This window comes from Amphibalanus amphitrite, unplaced genomic scaffold, assembly GCF_019059575.1.
Source record: "Amphibalanus amphitrite isolate SeventyFive unplaced genomic scaffold, NRLGWU_Aamphi_draft 001054F_arrow, whole genome shotgun sequence".
Lineage (NCBI taxonomy): Eukaryota > Metazoa > Arthropoda > Thecostraca > Balanomorpha > Balanidae > Amphibalanus > Amphibalanus amphitrite.
In genome coordinates, this window is record NW_024882548.1 from 96536 (window position 1) to 118015 (window position 21480).

The 21480-nt window shown below is 50.1% G+C and overlaps 1 protein-coding gene across 1 annotated transcript; it reads right to left on the reverse strand.

Moving 5' to 3' along the window:
• Positions 1-2285: 2285 nt before the first annotated feature.
• Positions 2286-5114, reverse strand: LOC122369600. The gene is made up of 3 exons (XM_043344453.1): positions 4984-5114; positions 2675-4925; positions 2286-2447 (listed from the first exon to the last, which is right to left on the reverse strand). Exons 1-3 carry the CDS (start codon positions 5112-5114, stop codon positions 2286-2288), a joined length of 2544 nt encoding a protein of 847 aa, XP_043200388.1.
• Positions 5115-21480: the final 16366 nt, after the last annotated feature.

The window sequence follows — 21480 nt, forward strand, 5'->3', positions numbered from 1 at the left end:
GTTTTTCGATATGTATAACAACTGTAGTGGGCTGAGCTGCAAACAGGCGTCGGCAACAATCGCGAATGCGGCGCACATGTGACAATAAGCAAAGGTCATTATAGAGTTACGACGTACGGGAATGAGTTATCAGCTGTCTAATCGTAGACAACACAATGTCGAGCCTTAAACTGTAAGCCTGTATTGGTATTGTTTCTTTTATTTGGCTGTCGAACATTATTTATGGTTTGAAATATGATTTCATGTATAATAATTGATATGAAAAAGCCGTCTCTTAAGTTATGACCCCATTTCACCACACGCAAGTGGCAGAAATGACAATGATCAGCTGACGCATTTTTCTTGGCCGAAGTCAGAGCGCGCGGCCCGACGCACCACCACCGCACCACAAAGTATGAGCAGAAGCCGCGCCCAAAGCCAGGGCCCCGGTAACGTGAGGTAGCCGAGTCGGTGCAGCGTGCGCTGACCCAAGCCGGGGCCGCAGCTTTGGGCGCGGTCTACCGCATCCCCCCGGGCTATCACATGACACCGGGAGGACGCGCGGCCCCGGCTTGGGTCAGCGCACGCTGCCCCGACTCGGCTACCTCACGTTACCGGGGCCCTGGCTTTGGGCGCGGTCTACCGCACCACCTAACAGGCGTGTTCGAAACCGCAGGAGATGATGATGAACGGGTTTATCGAAACTTGATTGGATGAGCATATCGGTAATAGCGATTTCAGTGTGTGCATTTATTGTTCATAGTGGTGTGAAATGTGGTTGGGGTACGACCGACAACCCGTCGGGGCGAATTTCGCACTGGGGTACTCAAAATTTGAAGAATTTAAGACGTTTCCATGAGTTTTGAAGGTATGGATAAGTTCTAAAAATCCGGTTCTCCTTATCTGGGCCATTAACTCCATACGGTCCAGGAAAGCTGGCACACTACCTTTAAGCTTTTTTCAATTTGGTCCTGAGCGGCGGCATTAATTAGCGAGTTGGGATGGACCATGTTTGGGGTAGGGGCAGTGAGAAGAATAATGCCCTATGTTTGTATGTTTGTATAATGCTCTATGTTTGCCGGACATTGTTATGCTTACATTGCTGTTGCGTGTTCTTATAGTTGACAACTGTTGCATCGTTTTTATTTATTGTTGTTGTTTTGATTTCGATCCTCGCCATCGAAATCTCTGGCAATCGGGCTTTCAGGTACAAACGATGCCAGCGTTCGTTATACCTGCTATCTTCGTTGACCTCAAATATTTTAAACATTGTAATATAACACAAATCCGTATCATGTATTTCATTCGTGAACACAGTTGGTTTCGCCATTTCCCCTCTTTAAAAACCGACAGACATGTTCAAGTCAAGATTTTAGGTACAGGCACACTACAGACTGCAGGCACTACAGCTAGCCACAGTCACTCGTTCGACGGGCTTAAAGGCCGACCTGCCACGGAACAGCGCCCTCGGAGCTGAAGTAGTGGCAGAACGTTTCGCGTACTTGCTCTGCCGCCCTGGTATGGTTGTGGGAGCTGCTGCTTGGCATTCTCGCCAGAGCTGGCACATCGTGTGCCCCGGAGGTCGGTGCGACTGCGTCAGGGGCGTTTTCGGTCGTCATCCCAACGCGCTTCGCATCTTCGCTGCGTCGGAAGTTGTGGAGGATGACGACCGTCATAACGAGCAGCTTGACGTGCTCTGGGTCCACGTTCAGCGGATGGAGGAGCAGCCTCCACGTCTGGGCCAAGATTCCGAAGGCATTTTCGGAGACACGGCGCGCGCGGGATAGGCGGTAGTTGAAGACGCGGCCGCGGTCGCCCATCTGCCCTTCCCTCCGTCCCGGATAAGGCCGCATCAGGTTGGGCAGGAGGGGGAACACTTCGTATCCGACGAGCACGTGCGGAAGCGCCTCTCGGCCGCCCGGTAGTGGGGAAGGCTGTGGCAGCCCGAGGCTCCCGTCCGCCAGTCGCTGCGCCAGTCGGAGGCTCCGGAAGCCGTCACTCTCCCTCCCCGCACTCCCTACCGCGACAAACGCAAAGTTATACATGGCGTCCACGGCGGTCATCAGCACCACCGAAAACTGGTGCTTGTAGTTGAAATACTAGCTACCAGAGTTGGGAGGCGCACGAATCGTCACGTGCTTGCCGTCGATGGCAGCAACACAGTTGGGGAACTGCCACCGCTCCCGGAACTCCCGCTCACTGGCGCGCCACATCTCCGTCGGCTCCGGCAGGTACACCGGACCGAGGACGTCCACGATGGCGCGACAGGTGTACACCGCCGCGCGCGTGGTCGACTCTCCGAGCCGTTAGCTCGGCGCCAGAGCGGAGAACTCCTCTCCCGACGCCAGGTAGCGGAGCGTCACCGCCAGGCGCTGCGGTGCACTGACCGGCTGGCGGAAGGTGGTGGTCGACCGGGTGATTTCGTCTTCAATCCGTGCTTGGAGCAGATCGAAGGCCCCTTGTTGAGTCTGAAGTATTGGAGGTGTCGCTGGGGATCGTTGAGCCGAAGCTCCTGCACTAAATTGGCGTACTCGCCCAGCTCGTCGCGGCGCTGCAGCACGTCGCTGACCCACAGCCTGCGCCGAGCCAGGGGCCTGCGTTGCTTCTTCTTCTTCTTCTTCGTCGCACGTCACGTGGACGCGCCCGCAGGCGCGTCGGACGGGGGCTGGTCGAGCGGCGGCTCGGACCGCCTCACCCGCCGAATGTATTCAACTATCTTGCCGGCCGGCCCGGAGAGGACCTCGTCGAGGGATGGCAGGGGTCCCCCCCAGAGCCGGCGTCTCGTGGTGGCGAATGCTGGGCACTCGGTGAGGAGGTGGCGAACGGTGTCCTCGGCACCGCACTCCCGGCAGAGAGGGTCCGGGGTGAGCTCCAGGCGGTGGAGCGTCGCTCGTGCCAGGGGGCAGTGGCCGGTCCGCAGCTGCGACACGGTCACTTGCCCCCAGCGCGGGAGGTCTTGGAGTCCAGGTGTGGGCTGGGGGTGCGGGTGCCGGTGTGCACGCGTGGCCTGCATTTCCCTGGCGCGCTGCCGTATGGCGGTTCGGGCGCTGGCCAGATCGATGGGCGTCTCCGATTGGGCACACTCGGCCGCCGCACGGTTAGCCAGCCTGTCTGCCGCCTCGTTGCCGGCGATGTCGGCATGGCCTGGGACCCACTGGAGGATGATGGCCGTGTTCTGTTCCCCCAGTGAGCCCATCGCGGCCCAGACGCGCTCGGCGAGGACCAGCTGCTGGGCCTCCGGTCCGCGCTGGAGTAGCTGAAGGCCGGAGAGGGAGTCGGTGCACAGCAGGCATGTCTTGATGCGGCTCCTGGTCTCCCCCGGTTGTGCCAGCAGGCAGGTGAACGCCGCCAACATCGCTGCGAGTTCGGCCCGCATGCTGCTGCAGACCGAGCCCGCCGGTACCAATGTCTCCACTTCGCGGTTCTCCCGGTGCAGCTGGATCAGCGCACCGCCGCCTCCGTCCCTGGTGCCGGACTTGGCGGAGCCGTCGGACCAGATGGTGCAGTCCGGATTGACCATGGCTATGGCCTCGAGGGCGGCAGCTTTCCTCACGGCGGGTGGGTCGTCTCTTCTGGTGGCGCGCGGGAGGGAGAGGCGGAAGGTGACCGCGTCTGCTGGGTTGGTCCACGGCGGCTGTTCCGGGACCAGGGCCAGCGGTTCCCGTGGGAGGTCCGCTAGACCCGCCTCCTTGGCCATCCACTGACTGACCCGCCGGAAGCACGGTTTGAAGGGCAGCGCCGTGTCCTCGCTCGGGGGGTCCGGCGGCGGTTCGCCGCGTCTTCTGGCCTCAGTGCGCGCTCGCTGCCAGGCCTCATGAGCCCTGTGCTTGAGGCGTGGGCGGACGTGTCGCTCGGTGAGGGCTCTGGCGGGGTCTCCTGGCGGCAGTCTGGCGAGTCGCTCCTGCTCCATTGCTGCTATTTCCCAGCCTCTCACTGCGAGTGGTGGCAGGCCGGCCTCGGTGATGAGGGTCTCCGAGTTTGTGAGGCGGATGCAGCCAGTGATCACTCTGGCGCACTTGTGCTGCTCTGCCTCGATCCGGGCCCGCACGGAGGGTGCAGCGTGGGTGGAGTAGAGGGCAGCTCCGTAGTCGGCCACGCTGCGGATGTACGCGATGTAGGCCGCGCGCAGCGTGGCTTGGTCACAGCCGTATGACCTGCCCGCCAGAGCTGTCAGACAGCGTCGGCGCTGTGCCATCCTCTTCTTCACTTCCTCGATGTGGTTGGTGAAAGTGAGCTGGCTGTCCAGGGTCAGCCCCAGGAAGGTCGGGTTCTTCTCGTGCGCGAGCTGGTCGCCTTTGAAGGTCAGTGTCGGGACGACCTTTCCGTTGACCTCCTTGGCGTGTAGCGAGAAGGTGGTGAAGACGCACTTGCTTGGGCTGGCCTCGACCTTCCACTTGTCCAGCCAGCGGGCGACTTGGTCCAGATCCGGTTGTAGCTGGTCGGCGCACGCCTGCAGCGAAGGTCCAGTAGCCAGGAGGGCGGTATCGTCCGCGTAGAGAGAGCGGGTGGTGTTGGAGTTGATGTCTTCATCGAGGTCATTGCAATAGATCAGCCACAGTAGCGGCGCCATCACGCTGCCCTGCGGGAGGCCCTCTTGGAAGACGCGCTGTGATGAGCGGGCGTTTCCCCACCTGACACGAGCACGCCTGTCCGTGAGCAGGGCCTTCACCCACCGCGTGGCGCAGCCAGGGATGCCCATCTTCTCCATCTTGTGGAACAGGCCGTCCCGCCATACACGATCGTAGGCCTTGGCGAAGTCTAGCAAGACTAGGATGGCGCGATGGTGCTTCGGTTGTTCGAAGGCGTCGAAGATCGATTGGGTGACTCGGAAGAGCTGGTCGATCGTGCTGTGTCCCTTGCGGAAGCCGGCCTGGTTCGGGTTCAGCTTCTTGTGTCGCTCCAGCCAGTGTTGGAGCCGGTTCTGCACCAGTCTCTCGGCGAGCTTGCTGATGGTGTTGAGGAGGCTGATTGGCCGGTAGCTGCTTGGGAGGGCCGGCGACTTGCCCTTCTTGGGGATGGCGACTATCTCTGCGGCGCCTGCGTTGCTCCTCTGCCCTCTTCAGTGCCAGCTTGAGGCGCAGTGACGCGGTGGCCAGTTGGAGTGCGTAGGGGTTGTTGGGTGGGTCAGAATCCATGCCTACGCCGTACTAGGTGTTACTTATGACTTTAAAGCACCAAGATAGTGCACGTACTTTCACGTAATGTTGGTTATTATTAACTATTTGCAGTATGACGGAGTCATGGATCAAAGTATCTCAGACGTCAGAGCACTTTGAGCAATGTTTGTTTGCATTTGAATGCCTTCTTATTTTCATTATCAAATAATTCAATATGCTACTAACCTAACTATTTCTTTTCCTTTCTACCTATGCAATTAATTCAGTTTTACCACCCGTTTGAAAATCTCCATAAGTCTATTATTGAAAGGCTGGATTACATTCAGTCTTTTTCAAGATAAATTATACAAATATTTATTATTTCCGCTCTTGGAATTCGGTTACAACATTTCAGGCGATATTTTAACCCGCGCCCTGCTGGGGGGAAGGTGTTTGAACACCCCCCCTTGTGGTTTTTCGCGAATATCTCAAAAACGGCGGCGCGGAGCGCCGCCGTTTTTGGTACACCTTATCATACATCAATTCTACACATGTTGTGAAAATTTCAGACCAAGGTCATTCAAGGTCAGGTCACCAGGTCACTTGAAGTGACCTCACCTCATAAAAACTTTCAATGTCTGTCATAGCTACACCGAGTGACCGATCGCTTTGAAACTTTCAGCGATTGCTAAGGGCAATAGCATGTACAAAATGTATATCTCAGAATTTTGATATCGATGACCTAAGGTCAGGTCAATTTTGCGACCTCCCCATTATAAGTCAATGGGAGAAAATTTAAATGAGCCTCTTTTGGATGAAAGACATTATAAACACTCCCAAACACCGAATTACAAGTGTTTTAGACACACTGAACTTGAAAATGGTGTCCGTGACCCTTGTTTATGCCCTGAGGTCATCTCAGGTCACGAATGGTATCTAACAGTTTTTTCGCAAATAACTTTTGATAGAGGCATTCTAGAGCGATGAAAACGCCTTAGATGTGTTCAGCTCGACGATACGGATCGACTGATATGCAACATGACCCTTTCCGGTCAGGTCATGACCTTGACCTGAGGTCAAATTTTCAAGTTGACCCTTCAAGGTCAAGTTATAGTTCATTCGATGCGTCTTGACGAGAGGAACACGATGGCGGTAAAAATAAGCTCGCACAAGGCTTGGGTCAAAAGTTATTGCAGAAAAACTGTTTTCGAAAAAATCTGCTATTTTTGCAGTTTTTGCCCCCTGCAGGCAAAACCGTTGACGTTAGGTCAAATCTGAGAGAATTACTCAGAAAGGGCGTTAATAGGGCTATCGAATGCGCTTTTCCGCGGCGCTGTAGCTCTATTGGTTCCCGAGTTATGCGTTGGCTTCTTGGAAATTTTCGACATTCGACCTGGAAATCGGCGAAATTTTGCCTTCAATGACCTCTGGTGACCTGACCTTTGCCCTGACCAAAAAATTGACCGAAGTGATTTCGTCATTATTTTTGACGCTCTTTCGAACGCCGCCTTCCGCGTATCGCTACGTGGCCCAGGAGCCGAGTTAGAAGGGGGGGGTGTTCAAACACCCCCCCCCCCCCCCAGCAGGGCGTGGAAATCCAGGACCCCCAACAGGGCGCGGGTTAACGACGATATTTCGGCTCCAAGCATTTCGGTCATTCGGCCGATATTAAGACTCGCGCGAGAAAATCGCTGCTGTAACGGCCGAATGAACCGACCGAATGGCTAGTGTGCGGTGGCCTTTAGTGTTCCCACCAGTATGCAGCCCCTCTCGAAGTTTGGTAAGCTTGCCTGCCTTTACCCGCTGAAGGCGGCTACCCATCTGTGTTCGGTCACGACTTAGCTGGGTTGACATGTGACTATGTGACTAATGATATGTGACTGACTTGTGAATATCTCGTGTATCAAAAAAAAATGTATTAAAAAAAGAGGCAAAAGAAAGAAAGAAATATAAAAAATAAAATAAAATAGAAAAAGAAAGAAAGAAGAAACAGAAAAAGCCCTAAAAAAGAAATAAAAAAATAATATGGAAAGAAAACAAAATGTGTGATTGTATCTTGTATGTGTGTGCTTGTATATTGTCTGTTAAAATGTGTAGAAATAATACCTTCCCCCACCCCCTCCCCTGTAAACAACGGACTGAGCGATACGCCAACAAAAAATGCAACGCCGTGTGCGTACTCAACTTGAGAAAAGCACCAGCACGGCCGATATCGCCTCCGGCGGCAGGCCGACGCAAACAACGAACGAACGAAAGCGCCAAGTGGCGCTGGAAGATGCACGCGCTCAAACGGCGCTCCGTCCACTCTGTCCTACTCGGTGGACAGATCCTACAGGTGGACAATCGCGAGGCCTATCTAACGTCAGTGCTCGAAAACTATCCCGCTCTGGTAGACAGTCTGCAGGCCATAGCGGGTGACCGCACCACCCGCCCGCCAACGGCAAGCACAGCCAATGGCTTCGCCCACCTGATGCTCCAGTTCAGGTTCTTCTTTGGCGTCCGCCTGGCCGCCACTGTCCATCGAGCGAAGGAGCTCGGCGTAGACGACCCGAGGAGCATCCGACAGAGTCGACCTCCCCGCCGCCTGGACGACGGTGCGCCTCCCGCTCACCCGGCCACGCCCCGTGACGCATGCCGACGGGTCTACTACGAGACCTTGGACAGGCTCTTGGCGTCCATCGAGTCTCGCTATGCCCACGGCGACCAGCAGCTACTGGTCGTGGCGGAGAGGGCGCTCCTGACGGGCGACGCGGCCGATATCGCACGGGCAGCCGCTTCATTCGGTTTGGGAGAACGAGAACGGACCTGTCTGCACGTGCAGATGCTCCGGGACATCTGCAAGCAGCGCGGCATCGCGCTACGCTCGCTCTCTGATGTCAGCGCGCTGCAGGACGCCAGCATCCGCACACTCCTGCCTGACTGCGTGACACTCGTCAAGCTACTGCTGACGGCTCCAGCGACATTGTGCACGGCAGAGCGCAGCTTTAGTGTGCTGCGGCGCCTAAAAAAAAACTGGCTTCGCTCTACCATCAGCCAGGAGTGACTCAGTCAGGCGGCCGTGCAGGCCAGCTACCCTGAAAAGGTGGACGCGCTGGACATCGAGAGAGAAATGCGCGAGTTCGCAGCTCAGACCGCCCAAAGAGTGAACGCCTTCGGCAGGTGGTGAACAGGTGGCTGGAGGTCAGAGGAGCGGGCCGGGACTCCTGATGAGGTGCTGACTGCTGAGTCAGCTGCTACTTGTCCATGCGACCTGTTCCTTAACGTTCCTCACTGGTCCTTGGATCTTGTGACCCTCAGATTGAAATAAATAACGGGTGTCGGGTGCAGAAAAGGACTAAATGAATTATTTTTGACGGCGTGCGGAGTGTCTAACTTAGTAAGGCGGAGGCTGAGTGCCAAAGTACAACAAGCGATGACACGAGGGATTGCCGTATGCAAGGGGTAGACCTGTATGATAAATTTATTTCCGCCTGAAAGTATGATGGAGAGCATGTGTTCTGTTCATAACAACGCCGCAACGACTGAGTCCGTCCCTGGGGTGGGCAGGTCAGTGGGCCATGTCACACAGCGCCCTGCACAGTCACACCGGAGAGGACATACTACCATTATTTTTTTCACCACCTAAAAGCGTTTGCTTCAGTTTTTGTCCATGACAAAGAAAAAGTGACCTAAAACCGGTGAGAAAACCAGATTTGGGGGTACATACATGCGTGTGAAATGCATGACGTTTCTACGAAATTCGAAATAAGAGTTGTCGGCGCAAAATGTGCTTAATTGTTCACAACACGTAATATTTCAGCTACTGACCTTTTTCAAACGCACATAGGTATGCTTAAAAGAGATATGCACGTAGCCGAAGGTTTGTTAACAATGTTAAAATTATTCGAATTGTTTTTCTATTGTAAAACAAGTCTGAGTACCCTGACAATCTTGCCAAAGCTGCCTAAGATCAGTAAAAATTGATACCAAAGGAAACGGCAGCTTCAAAATTCTAATTTTTTTTAGGGTTTCTCGTGGGCCAGGTGATCTAGGTTCTGGTATGGGTCTCCTACGGGAACCATCTGGTGCACGTGCCACGTATGCATATCTCAAGCAGACCTATATGCGTTTGAAAAGGACAAGTGGCTGAAATATTACGTTTTGTTATCAATGAAGTACATTCTGCAGCATAAACTTTTTTCAAATATGGAAGAAAAGTCATGCACTTATGCATGAAAAAATATAAAAAACAATAAAAACAAAAGAAGTTAAACTTACTGATGTAAGTCCTTATCTCTCGCCCGCATTGGTGTTTTGCCAGCCGCAAACGTAAAGGGGGGGGGGGGTCCATTGGACCCCTTGCCGTTTCGTCCCTGGTCGAGCTTCGCGGGAAAAACGAGCGTGTTGCCCGTGACGAGAGGTAACCGATGATACACAATTAAAACGCCCTAGGTCATTGGTTGACCTTCCAGGTCAGGTCAATGACCCAAAGGAAGGTCAACCAATGACCCAAAATTCGGGAAAATTGGGACCTGTTAGTTGGAACGTCGTTACAGGTGAAGTGCCACCTTCGTAAAATATGAACTATGAAGATATCGTTGCTTTTCATTTTGACATTATTATTTTTCATTTTCTTTTTAAATTTGGTGCGAGAAGTGCATAGTATGTTTGTACTCTATCGCACCTTCTGTATGATGTCATAGCGATGACGTCACACTCAAGTCAATCAGCCTTGAGAAGACAGACTCGTCGGATTGTGTCAGATTAGCTTGAAAGTTGAGCTGATTGGAGCTGATTGGTTAAAAACCAAAGCCTCGCCGCGGGTGGCTGTATTACAGGATAAGAACGCATTCCTGGCATATTTTCTTTAAAAATTGCTTATGCCTACGAATGGAGGCCGAAATCGCCGTAAGGAGGCAGACTCTCGGGGTTTTCGGACACGGGCTACGAGATGGCTAATCTCAGTTTCAAACCCCATGTTAAAGTGACCCTTTTCCTTTAAGTATGCTGCTATAGGTTTTTCGGGGTGCTGATCACGAATATCATGCTAGTTTTGATCACAGATGATGTCTTCATGCATCTAAGCCAGGTCGGGTCAGGTCAGGTGAGGTCAACCAGTAGGGGTCCCGCCGGATATTCGTAGTAGAAGTCAGCCGCCTCTGATAGCTTTGTAATTTGTTATGAAGGCACTAAAACTACTTCGCACATGTTGAAATGGCTGCTAAATTCGAATTCAGCTCCAAAAACTAACCTAAAAACATGTAGAACTCGAAAAAGTGTAAAAGGTCAATGACCTGACCTGACCTTCCGGTGACCTTGACACCCACCCTAATGCATGGAAGCAACATCATATCACATGTTGAACGCTTGAGACCACGATAAGACTGCAACCGCGCGGCTAAAGAGAGCCGACATGTGCCGAATCGCGATTCCGGCCAGACATGGTCTCGAAAAGAAGATCACAAATAAAAGGTCGTTCGGGTCAGCGTCATGAAATTATAAGGGTATGTGTAAAGTTGATAAACGCGTGGGAACTGAAAGTTTTGTCGCGATCATCCGCTTTTTACGTGAGTTAGCGAAAAATCTAAGGGGGGGGGGGGTCCGTTCCCCCCTCTATACGGGCGATGGCTATATTCTACATTTATGTATATTGAGCATCGTATCGACGGTTAGAGGGCCTTGGTATCGACCTAGGCCAGACAAGTACATATACATCAACATGAATGTCGATTACGCGTATTTTCCATTGGAAGCGCGTGCATCTACAAGCGCACGTATCCCCCGATGCGCGTCCGTCCGAACCGAATACAAACGCCGTTTCCACGGCAAAATGCTTATCTATTATCTACCGTGCTTTTCCAGCCGCAACAAAGCTTGAGGTCTTCAAAGGCAAAAAGCGTATCGACGTTACGCGTTCAGGGTTAGCCTAGATACTCGTTTTTTTTTTCTTTGGACAAGCGCATGTGCCGCTCGAGACATTCCCCAGGCAAACCACCTTAAGCACAATTATATCAATATAATTAATATTTCAGTAAAACATGTCATGTTATGCGATAAGTACGAGTCATTCTCTTTCTTTTGATATATACTTTATGTAAGATGCGCTACAATACATGCCGAATTACCACCAAACATGAAAAACGTCCTCCTGTAAAGTTCCGTAAATGCTAGTTACGTGCTTTTATCTTTGGACGGCAGATATGCTCTCCTATATGTCTGTATGCATTTTGTCGTCTGCAGTCTGCAGTTGAGTGGGGTCATAGATCCAGCACTAAGACCCACGCACGTCTGTCAGTTTTCGGCCGGCCGGAGTCACTTGCCCCACATCCCCCAGCCAGTCGCGCCACAGCACATCAGCGACCGAGATTGGATCACGCCCGCGGCCCGTTACAGCTGCAGTCGCGGCCACCACGCTCAGGTCAGACAGACCATCCCCTCCCCGCCTGCCCAGCAGCAGCCGCCGCCGCCGCACAGCCATGTAGCTGCGAGCTGCTAAAAGGTTAACCAGTATCCCCGCCGGGTTCCGGACAAAAAGTCAAATGATAAGGTAAAAGGATGATTTGTCAACAGACATTACGTCAAAAGCAAGAAGTCAAAAAGCTTTAAAGTCAACAGGTAAAAGGTCAACAAAGAGGAAAGTCAAACGACAAAAAGTCAAAACGGACAAAACGTCAACGGATAAGGTGAAATTGCCAAAAAGTCAACTAACATAGAAGTCAAAAGACGAAAAGTCAAATGGACATAAGGTCAAAAGACAAAAAGTAAAAACGGCAAAAAGTCATTGCCAAAAAGTAAAAAGGACAAAAGTCGAAAGACAAAAAGTGAACAGGACATAAAATCAACCCCCCCCCCAAAAAAAAACTTAAGGACAGAAAGTCAAAAAACAAGTCAACAGACAACAGAACATTAAGTCAATCAAAAAGTCAAAAGGTCAACAAGTCAAAAAGACGTAGTCAAAGTCCAATAAGTCAAAAGGACAAAAAATCAAAGGACAAAAAGTCAAAGGGGTCAAAAGGACAAAGTGAAGAGGGCAAAAGTCAAAAGACGAAAAGTCAACAGGACATAAAGTCAAATTACGAAAAATCCAAAGGAAAAAGTCAAAATCCAAAAACTCAAAAGGACAAGTCAAAGAGACAAAGTCAATGACACCTGGATCATCAGTCGTTACATACATGAGATAATTTGTCACAATCCTGAAAGAATTAGGTGGTTTCGACTCGTTTACTCTAAGCAGGAGGCATTTCAATATTTTCCCGTAGGCTCCTAATGTAAATGTCACGAATCTGACTTGACCTCAGGTTAGAGATATAGAAATTCTGAAGCATACAAATTGCACATACTGATACCCGAATGAAAACTTGAAGAACGAAACTTGTTCCTTGTAAAACTCTAGTCATCTAGCGTAATTGTAAACTTGTGCGGGGGGGGGGTCACAAGGTGGGGTCAACAAACCCGCTCTAGTGACTCGACCTGGCCCGGCATTTTTACCAGAATGTGCGCAATGAATGTTTTGGAAAAGCAGGGACGTAGCCAAGGGGGGGCGGAGGGGGCGCCCGCCCCTCCCTTGGGGTTTTCAGGAGGCCCCCCGAAAGGATTCAGGCCAACGTGGGCCGAAGGCCCACGTTGGCCTGAATCCTTTCGGCCTGAATCCAACGTGGGCCGAAGGCCTACGTTGCCCAAAATCACGTCGGAGGCGAACGAAATTCACGCGGGAATCTAAAAAATGACGTCAGAACAATGACGTCAGAACAATCAGGGCCCTCTGACCAGCCTGACAAGTGACAGCTAGGGCCCTTCTCATCTCCTGTGAATAACCACTAGTGTGTGTCTGACCGCTAGGGCCCCTCTGACTACTCAGTAGAGAGGAGGCCCTCTGTGGGTAGGAGGCCCTGTGTAGAGAGGAGGCCACCTTAGAGAGGAGACCCCCTGTAGAGAGGAGGCCCTCTGCAAAAAGGAGGCCCTCTGTAAAAAAGAGGCACTCTGTAAAAAGGAGGCCCTCTGTAGAGAGCAGGCCCTCTGTAAAGAGGAAACCGTCTGAAATAAGAAGGCCCTTTGAAGAGAGGAGGCCCTCTAGAGAGGAGATCGTCTGAAGAGAGGAGGCCCTCTGTAGAGAGGAGATCGTCTGAAGAGAGGAGGCCCTCTGTAGAGGAGGACTCCCTCAGTAGAAAGGAGGTCCTCTCAAGGTAGGAGGCCCTCAGTAGAGTGAAGGCCCTCTGAAGAGAGGAGGCCCTTTGCAGAGATGAGGTCCTCTGTATAGAGGAGGTCCTGTGTAGAGACGAGACTCTGAAGAGAGGAGGCCCTACATAGATAGGAAGCCCTCTGTAGAGAGGAGGTCCCTGTAGAGACTAGAGAGGAGGCCCTCTGTAGAGAGGATGCCCTCTGTAAAGGAGGCCCTCTGGAGAGAAAGACACCCTCAGCAGAGAGGAGGCCCTCTGTAGATAAGAGGCAATCTGCAGAGAGGAAGCCCTCTGTAGATAAGAGGCCCTCTGTGGGCAGGAGGCCTCCGGTAGTCAAAGACAACGTCGTATATTAAGTACATGGAGTGGAGGCTCACTGTAAGCAAATTACCTTCTGGCTTCTGTTCCCTGCTACTCTCTATAGAGAGTTGTCAGTTCTCACTATAGTGAGAACTGAGAACTCAGGAAACTGTACAGAATAGACTCCCAACTGCGTCGCCGCCCACTGTAGGAAGGGACAGGGGAGGAGGTCCTCGGTAAACAGAAGGCCCTATCCTATGTAGACAAATTATAATTTGTATAAATGCGGTCAGAGAAATCATGCCGGGTGCAGTCAACGGTTTTGCCGTCAATGGTTTTACCTGCAGTGGCCGCAAAAACTGCCAAAATAGCCGATATTTTCGGAAACCAGTTTTCGGCAATAACTTTCGTCTCAAAATTTGCACGAACTTCCCTTTACCAACATCGTGTTCCTCTCGTCAAGATGGATGGAATGAACTATCAATTGACCTTGAAAGGTCAACTTGAAAATTTGGCCTCAGGTCAAGGTCATGACCTGACCGATAAGGGCTAAGTTCCATATCAGTCCATCCGTATCGTCGAGCCAAACACAACTAAGGTGTATTCATCGCTCTAGCATGCCTCTATCAAAAGTTATTCGCGAAAAACACCATGTCAGATACCATTGGTGACCTGAGATGACCTCAGGGCTATAAAAAGGGGTCACGGGTGCCATTTTCATGTTCAGTGTGTCAAAGATAAGATAATTCAGTGTTTTAGAGTGTTTATAATGACTTCCGTCTGAAAAGGCGACTTTCAATTTAAGGTCGCAAAATTGACCTGACCTTATCTCATCGATATCAAAATTCCAAGACATACATTTTTTTTGCATTTTGTCGCTCTTGTGCATTTGCATCTCTGAAAGTTTCAAAGCGTTTGATCACTCCGTGTAGCTTTGGCAGACATTGAAACTTTTTATGTAGTGAGGTCATTTGACCTGACCTGGTGACCTGACTTTTAGTGACCAGGGTCTGAAATTTTCATAACATATGTAGAAATGATGTAGGATAAAGTGTGCCGCGCCGCCGTTTTTGAGATATTCACGGTAAACTGCAGGGGGTTTTTAACACCCCCCCCCCCCCGGCAGGGCGCGGGTTAATGCATGAACACAGCAGCCCATTTCTGTAATATATAGGTACCTGTGGCTGTGTTGGTATTTTTGCGATGGATGCAATTACCCAAACCATTTATCAGACCGTGGTGATATTCCCATAGCCATGCTTCGCACAACTCATAATAATTTATTTGACCGGGAAATTAATATATACCTATCCATCGATTGTTTGTTTCATCTACGGCGTAAATGAAGCAAACCACCTGGACCTAGGAAAATTTACTAACGAAACCATGTTTTACTTACAGCAAGTAAACGTGGCATCATTCACACAAAAAAAAAAATGATAACCGTATAGTTTCAATCTTGCAGACGTCAGTCAGGTCAGAATCGTGACAAGCCTATTGGAAAATATAATGAACTGTGTCCTTCTTCGAGAAAACGAGTCAAAACCACCCAATTCTTTCTGAATTACGTCAGATTATCTTATCTGTAAGAACCCAGGTGGCATTTACTGACAGGGGCACCGGGAAGGATCATCTGAGGTGAGGTGAGGTCATCAACAGTTTTTAGCCAATAAATCACGACATGATGGGGCTAAATAGTTGTTAGTGTACCAAACCGTTCGCCTGGTCATGACGCGCCGATTGGTACCCAGCGTGACCTTCCTAGGTCAGATTTTGAAGTTGACCTATCTACATGTAGGTCGTTATAAACCATGCTATTTGTTATGACCTCTGGCGACCTCAATATTGACCTGACCCAAAAAAGTTGTTTACAAAAGTTGTAAGTCGTTCAACGAACTATCAAACGCCGTTGCCGTTTGTCGCTACGATTCGTGCTTTTCGAGTTCTGACGGGGGCCAAAAAGGCCCCCGCCCGATTCAGAGTCTTTCAGAGCCCGCCCGGAATACGGTTAAGCGCTTGAACGATATATGATAATACACCAAGTGTTACTCTGACCGTCATCCAGTATCCACCCATTCCTCGCAGATCCTCCCCCTCCTGCTGCGGTCCGGCCGCCGCCGCCGCCGCCGCCGGCGCCCGAGTTTTTTTTTTTTTTTTTTGCCAGTTACCATGCCACTCGGAGACTTGTGATATGCGTATGCTTAAGAATAAAGAAGCATACCAGTGCGCTGGCCATATGAAAGCTGAACAAAAGTCTGCATTATGTTGTATATATAATTATGTAGGCATGAGACCCTCTGTAGAAAGGAGGCCCCTTTAGGGAGGAGGCCCTCTGTGGAAAGGAGGCCCCCGGAATTCCTCCGCCCCTCCCTTGGCCAAATCCTAGCTACGTGCCTGTGGAAAAGTAACCGAGTATGAGCTGAAAGCATTGCGGCGTATGACAATTGCACAATAAAAACCTGAGGGGGGCCTCCCCTCACGGAATAGGGTTCCACTCCCCTCACGGAATAGGGTTAACTAACGTGTCCATCAGAGCCAGACACGGCCTGCCCTGTAACGCGACCACTGCCACCGACCGCAGGCCATCCACGTCAGGAGCAAATAGCGAAAGCCTGAACGGCTTGAACCGCGTTTTCACTATCTGTCGGCCTTGGAGACGGTCGCTACTGGGACGGGGATCTTTACCCTCGTGAATAGTTTCTACGTTTTTATGCTTCCCGTGTGTACAGTAGGTCTACTAAAAAAGTCCCCCGCTCCAGAGGCGGCCGGCCGGCCGAACCCCCGGATTCCAGCCCCGACTCAATTGCGCAGGCCGCGGCAGCGACACAGGTCAGGTCGCGGCGCCCGGCGAGTGGGTCAGTTGGCGGCGGCCGGCCGTGGAGTGAGGACGCCGTGTGTGGGGCGCAGAGATGCCGCAGTGCAGAGGAGGGGGAAGATAGCGACTCTGCACTATGCCGGAAATGATGCCTTTGTGATCTAAATTAAACACCTGCAGACGCAGTGCATATCCTCCCTCGCCCCATTCCTATTTTATCATAATCCTTCAATAATCCGTAATGAGTAATGAGCATTCAACGCAAGCAAACAAAACAACCCGTTTAGCGGCGACATCATCTCGGATAAAAAGCGACAGTGATAATTGAAATAGACTTAGCGCGAGGGCAAATCGAAGGGTATATATGTATCACATACCGAGTATTTTATTCCCATCTAGCAAATCAAGATTGGAGATCTTGTCCAACAAGTCAGCGGCCGTTCTAGACACAGATAAATGCTTTGTTTTCGGTCGCATCATTATCTGCAATAATTCGAAGCGAGGTTTAACCCTCGCCTGCCGAGAAGAAGGGGTGAATGCCGCCACCATGTATTTTTTGCGGTTGCTCAAAGCACACTGATGATAGAAGGCTGACATTTCATACGCCTTGCATTTAATTCAAGCCGGATCATTTGACATCAACCACGTTTTCATGGCGTCTTAAGTAAATCTCTGCACGGTTGTCGGTTATAAAATGATGCAAATCCGCAATGCACTTAGTGTCATATAAGCATAATGGGGAAATATGGAAACTGTTAATTTGGATCTAAAATTATGCCTCAAGCACTTCAAATCGTGACTTCATACATTCTTGGCAAGGTTTAATGCTTCACTTTTGCATTGTTCACCTTGCGTGACGTCATTTATGACGTCACTAGGACTAGGGTGATAGGAGTGCTTCGTCAATAACTCCCGATCAAAATGAGCTAGCCAGTCGGGACAGCCATCAATGGACTTTTATGCAGCATATCCTCCTTTCAACAGCTTCGTGACCTGTGTTGCCCTAACATGACATTGACCTCAGGTAAACATCCTAAATTGTTTTCACCTAAACAAAAAAGCGTATAAATCGACGCGTCTGAGAACAGAAAACACGATTGTATCAAAATGACGATAATGCGACCATTTTTGCGAAGTTATTTACCAAAAACCGATCGAATGCCTTGGGACCCTTGACCTGCCCTAAGAGGTCACTGATATTTTAAAATCGGGTACCAGTCGCTGCGTCACGTAACGAAGCCAACGCTCGTTTTTTCCGCGAAGCTCTAGCAGCTAGCTCAATCATACCTGAGTTAAACATGGGGTTGGGGGAGCGCTCCCTTCTCACTCGCTATTTGGCCGGGATAGTGTTTGAAATTATTGTTAAAATCTAGCATTTTAAGATTTCAAATGACCCATTTTCCCGCCCAAGTCTTTCAATTCAAGGTCATAACACCATGTCACGTCAAGTGACCTTACCTCAAGGAAAGTTCCTGTGCTCATCATATCTAAATACACCGACTAACCGATCGCTTTAGAACTTTCAGCGATTTCAATGGGCAACACTATATGCATTTGAAACGTTTACTTTGCAAGTTTGACATTGTTGACAGAAAGGCCGGGTCAATTTTGAGATCGCTCAAGTCAATGGGAGAAAATTGAACTGTGACATAACTAAGCTCTGGTGTAAAAATTATTGGGTTGTGCGAGACAGCCACAGTGATCTGCGGAGGCGAGACTGTTCCCGTGGGACGATTGCCCTGTCGGGACAGTCCAGCCGTCTCCCAAACGGTCACCCGAAGAGGATTATGTGTCCTGGAATGGATCCGACATCAACTACAGGTTGGCTGGTGGGGTGACCTCCAGTCCAGAGAGGGAAGCATGAAGACTAGGGGCGATGCGGATTGTTTTTTCCTGAGGATAGCGAGGACGGAAGGAATCTAGCACCCTTGACCCTTCCTCATACTGAACGTATCTCAATCGTTTTTTTCTCCACATCGTCAATGTGTCATGAATAAAAATATGAAATCTGGGAGGATAAATTAAATATAGAAATTGTGGCCAACAGAACAATATCAGTTGCGTTCAACATACTCGTAAGCATGATCTTACACCCAGCTTACATATGAGCCATGTAATAATTATTTTTGATAGACATGCTTAAGTTATGAAATCATCTGAAATGTTTGTAAAGTTCCACGATACGGATCTAATATCCTGCTATGCATCATGACAATTTCTGGTCAGGTCATGTCTTCGAACAATAGGCCAAATTTTTCAAATGACCTTTAAAGATCAACTTTTGATTCATTCGAAGCGTTTTGATAAGAGGAACACGAGGCTGGTAAAATTAATTTCAAGCAAGTTTTAAGCTAAAAACTTTTAAGTGTTTGTGGAAAAGCAATTGGTTTTCTCATAATACCGATGGTGGCAGTTGCTGTTATTTACGTGCTAAGCCGTTCACCTTAATTAAATCTGACAATATTATTCAGACAGCGGTAAACGAGCTGATTGTTGTATTAGGTTAGGCTCGGTCGATTTCAGAGTGGGAAGGATGACAGGAATTATGGGGAGACAGGGGGCCCGGGCGGGAGTCCTGGACCTCATGCTCCGCTGGGGACGAGCCCATCACGTGGGTTGGATTGCCCTGACACATGGATAGCCCTGGGCGGTGTTTCACGGCCCCGCGTTGCAGCACGCTGCGCTGCGCTGCTGCATTGTTGCGGCGGTTGATATGAATTCGGCTCCACGCTAGCGTTGCGAGCTTCCGAGTCTGTTGATGTTTCCATGGAAATTGGAAACCCAATGCACCGGTGCGCGCAACGCACCCTGTCCAAGCAAAATTTTACCACCGATGACCTCTGGTGCCATGACCTCTGGCTCTAACCCGATCTAAAATTGGCAGAAGTATTCTTCTTCTTCTTCTTTTTGCTATTTTTGACGCTACTTCGAATGCCACTTAAATGTCCAAAGCTGAGGTATAAGATTGATGCTCAATCCCCATTTCCCCTCCAACAGGGCGTGAAAGTCTAAGGCATTCCTGTGGGGCACGGGCTAACAATGAGTATCTCATAATCATTGTGGCCAGGCCATGAACATCTACTGCCATTCTTTAACACCGGTTTCGCTGCGCTGAGCGGTGGCCGTCCCGTTTGTTGGATTCTACAGCTGGCTGGCGGAAAGCGTTACCGGCCGCCCGTCCACCGCCCGCGGGCCGGACCGAGCGGTCCCGCTGACCCTACCTGACCTGATACCGGCGCGATACGGGACAGGCATACGGAGGTTCGGCTCAGCGAAGGCAGCGCCCACTGGTGCCGGGGACTTTTTTAATAGACCTACTGTACATTAAAAAATCAATGACCTATAGATTTTTCTTTACTATACTGGCGATGCCATTGCTGCAATAAAAATTATAAAATAAACAAATCAATAAATAAAAACTAGAAAACGTTACATGCAGAGATTAACACACATCACCATGTATTATTAAAACACATTTTGCCGATAACAGTGTCGGGCGAACAATGGCACGAACAGAACAGTAGGCACGTTGTCTTTGGGAGCTGCTCCCAGTGCCTCGTGTTGGCACAACAAATGTTTTAAACTTGGCTGCGATGAAGTGCATCATGCACGTTTTTTACGGAATGCATTCACAACGGCAATGCCCATATCGGAATCGGGGTGTAAGCGCATGTATAGTCGACTACAGAATGATGTTCCACTCCTCAGAAGCTATCAGTTGACCGGAGCGCTAAGTTGTGCCGTTTATCACGCAATTAATTTAGCGTGTCGATTGTGAGCATTGTACCACTCCAGGCAAAATTGCCTGTGAAAAGTGGAATATCATTCTGTAGTCGACTATACTTTACCACAACTTCGATGAAAACACCCACGCTTATCACTCTGCACCACGCTGCCACTCAGCTTACATTGTGTAGTTGTGAGCCAGGCCCATGTCACTCCACTTTTGATGACATCATAAGGGGGCCTCAGGACAATTAATGGCGCGGTGCGCCACAATCGCTCCCAAGCTACTGGTCAACAGCTGCCATTTTTGAAAATATTATTTTGAAATAAAGTTTCAAGTAATGAAAATATTGTAATGAAGTTGTAACTTAAATCTATACCATATCTAAAAACTTACTGAAAAATGATTTATCCATAGTAAAAATATAAGCTCGATGCGTTTTTACGTTGCTTTCCTGCTGCTGCAGAGGGTTTTTAAATCGTCTATATCTTCAAAACCGGCCATTTCTTAGCATATTGCTGCTCTTTTTTGTCGCTGGAAAATTAGTTGGGCTTTCCATTGACATCAACGGCTGAGCGGTATGTGCAGAGTGCCATCAATAATCTTCAAATGAAGTTAGTCATTTTTACGTTGCAAAGGAATGGAGTACCCCTTGCGAGCATCAGGGATGACGTCACTCAGGATCTGTCTCTGATTGGTCGGCGGGGGAGTGACTGTACCTTCTATAGATGGCCTTGTTGTGAGCGACAGCCCGCAGAAACTCAACGTGTTGTGAAATGCCCTCCGTCCCTTCAGTCCACCAGCCTCGTCAGCGTCTCGGTCAGCTTGGCCTGCTGGAGCTTTTTGCTGGGCGGGAGAGCCCCGGCCACCACCCGATCAATCTCACCCGGCCAGTGGTCCTCCTCCTGACGCAGCCGTTGCAGGAGGCGGTGTATGTTGGGATTCGCACAGTCCACCACACCCCTAACCCTCCTGTGCCAGCCTTCGATGTTATTCGTCGTTCTTGCACGCACGGCGGCTATGCGGTGCAGTCGGCGCGCAGCGGGCGGCGGCCGGGAACCGGGTGGCCCGGCGTGGGTCAGTCGCCGACCGGAGACGCGAGCTGCGGCGTACTTGTACCGACTTAGTTAAAGTGACCAACCATCCCACCTTAAAGGGACTATCCCACCTTCAAAAAATGTACCATTTAGGATTCGGAAATGTTACTCATGATATTGTGACGAATTCTGCAAGTTTTTACGCGTTTTCATTGTATACTTTTTTGAGATATTGCGACTTTTATATTTCATCGTGACGTCATTTAGATCGGATCTGTGACGTAATGAAGGATTTACTTAATGTCAATGTGGAGGAAATTTGGCAGCAAATCTAGGTATTTGCTCTCAAATATGACGCGGCTCATACAAT

Bases quoted from the DNA above. Each gene is read 5' to 3' on its own strand.
- LOC122369600 (XM_043344453.1), bottom strand. From the start codon at position 5,114: ATGGATTCTGACCCACCCAACAACCCCTACGCACTCCAACTGGCCACC. The intron at 4,926-4,983 runs GCAAGTCGCCGG...CAACACCATCAG, and splicing joins AGTCGCCATCCCCAAGAAGG to CAAGCTCGCCGAGAGACTGG. The intron at 2,448-2,674 runs GTGAGGCGGTCC...CCAATACTTCAG, and splicing joins TAGTTGAATACATTCGGCGG to ACTCAACAAGGGGCCTTCGA.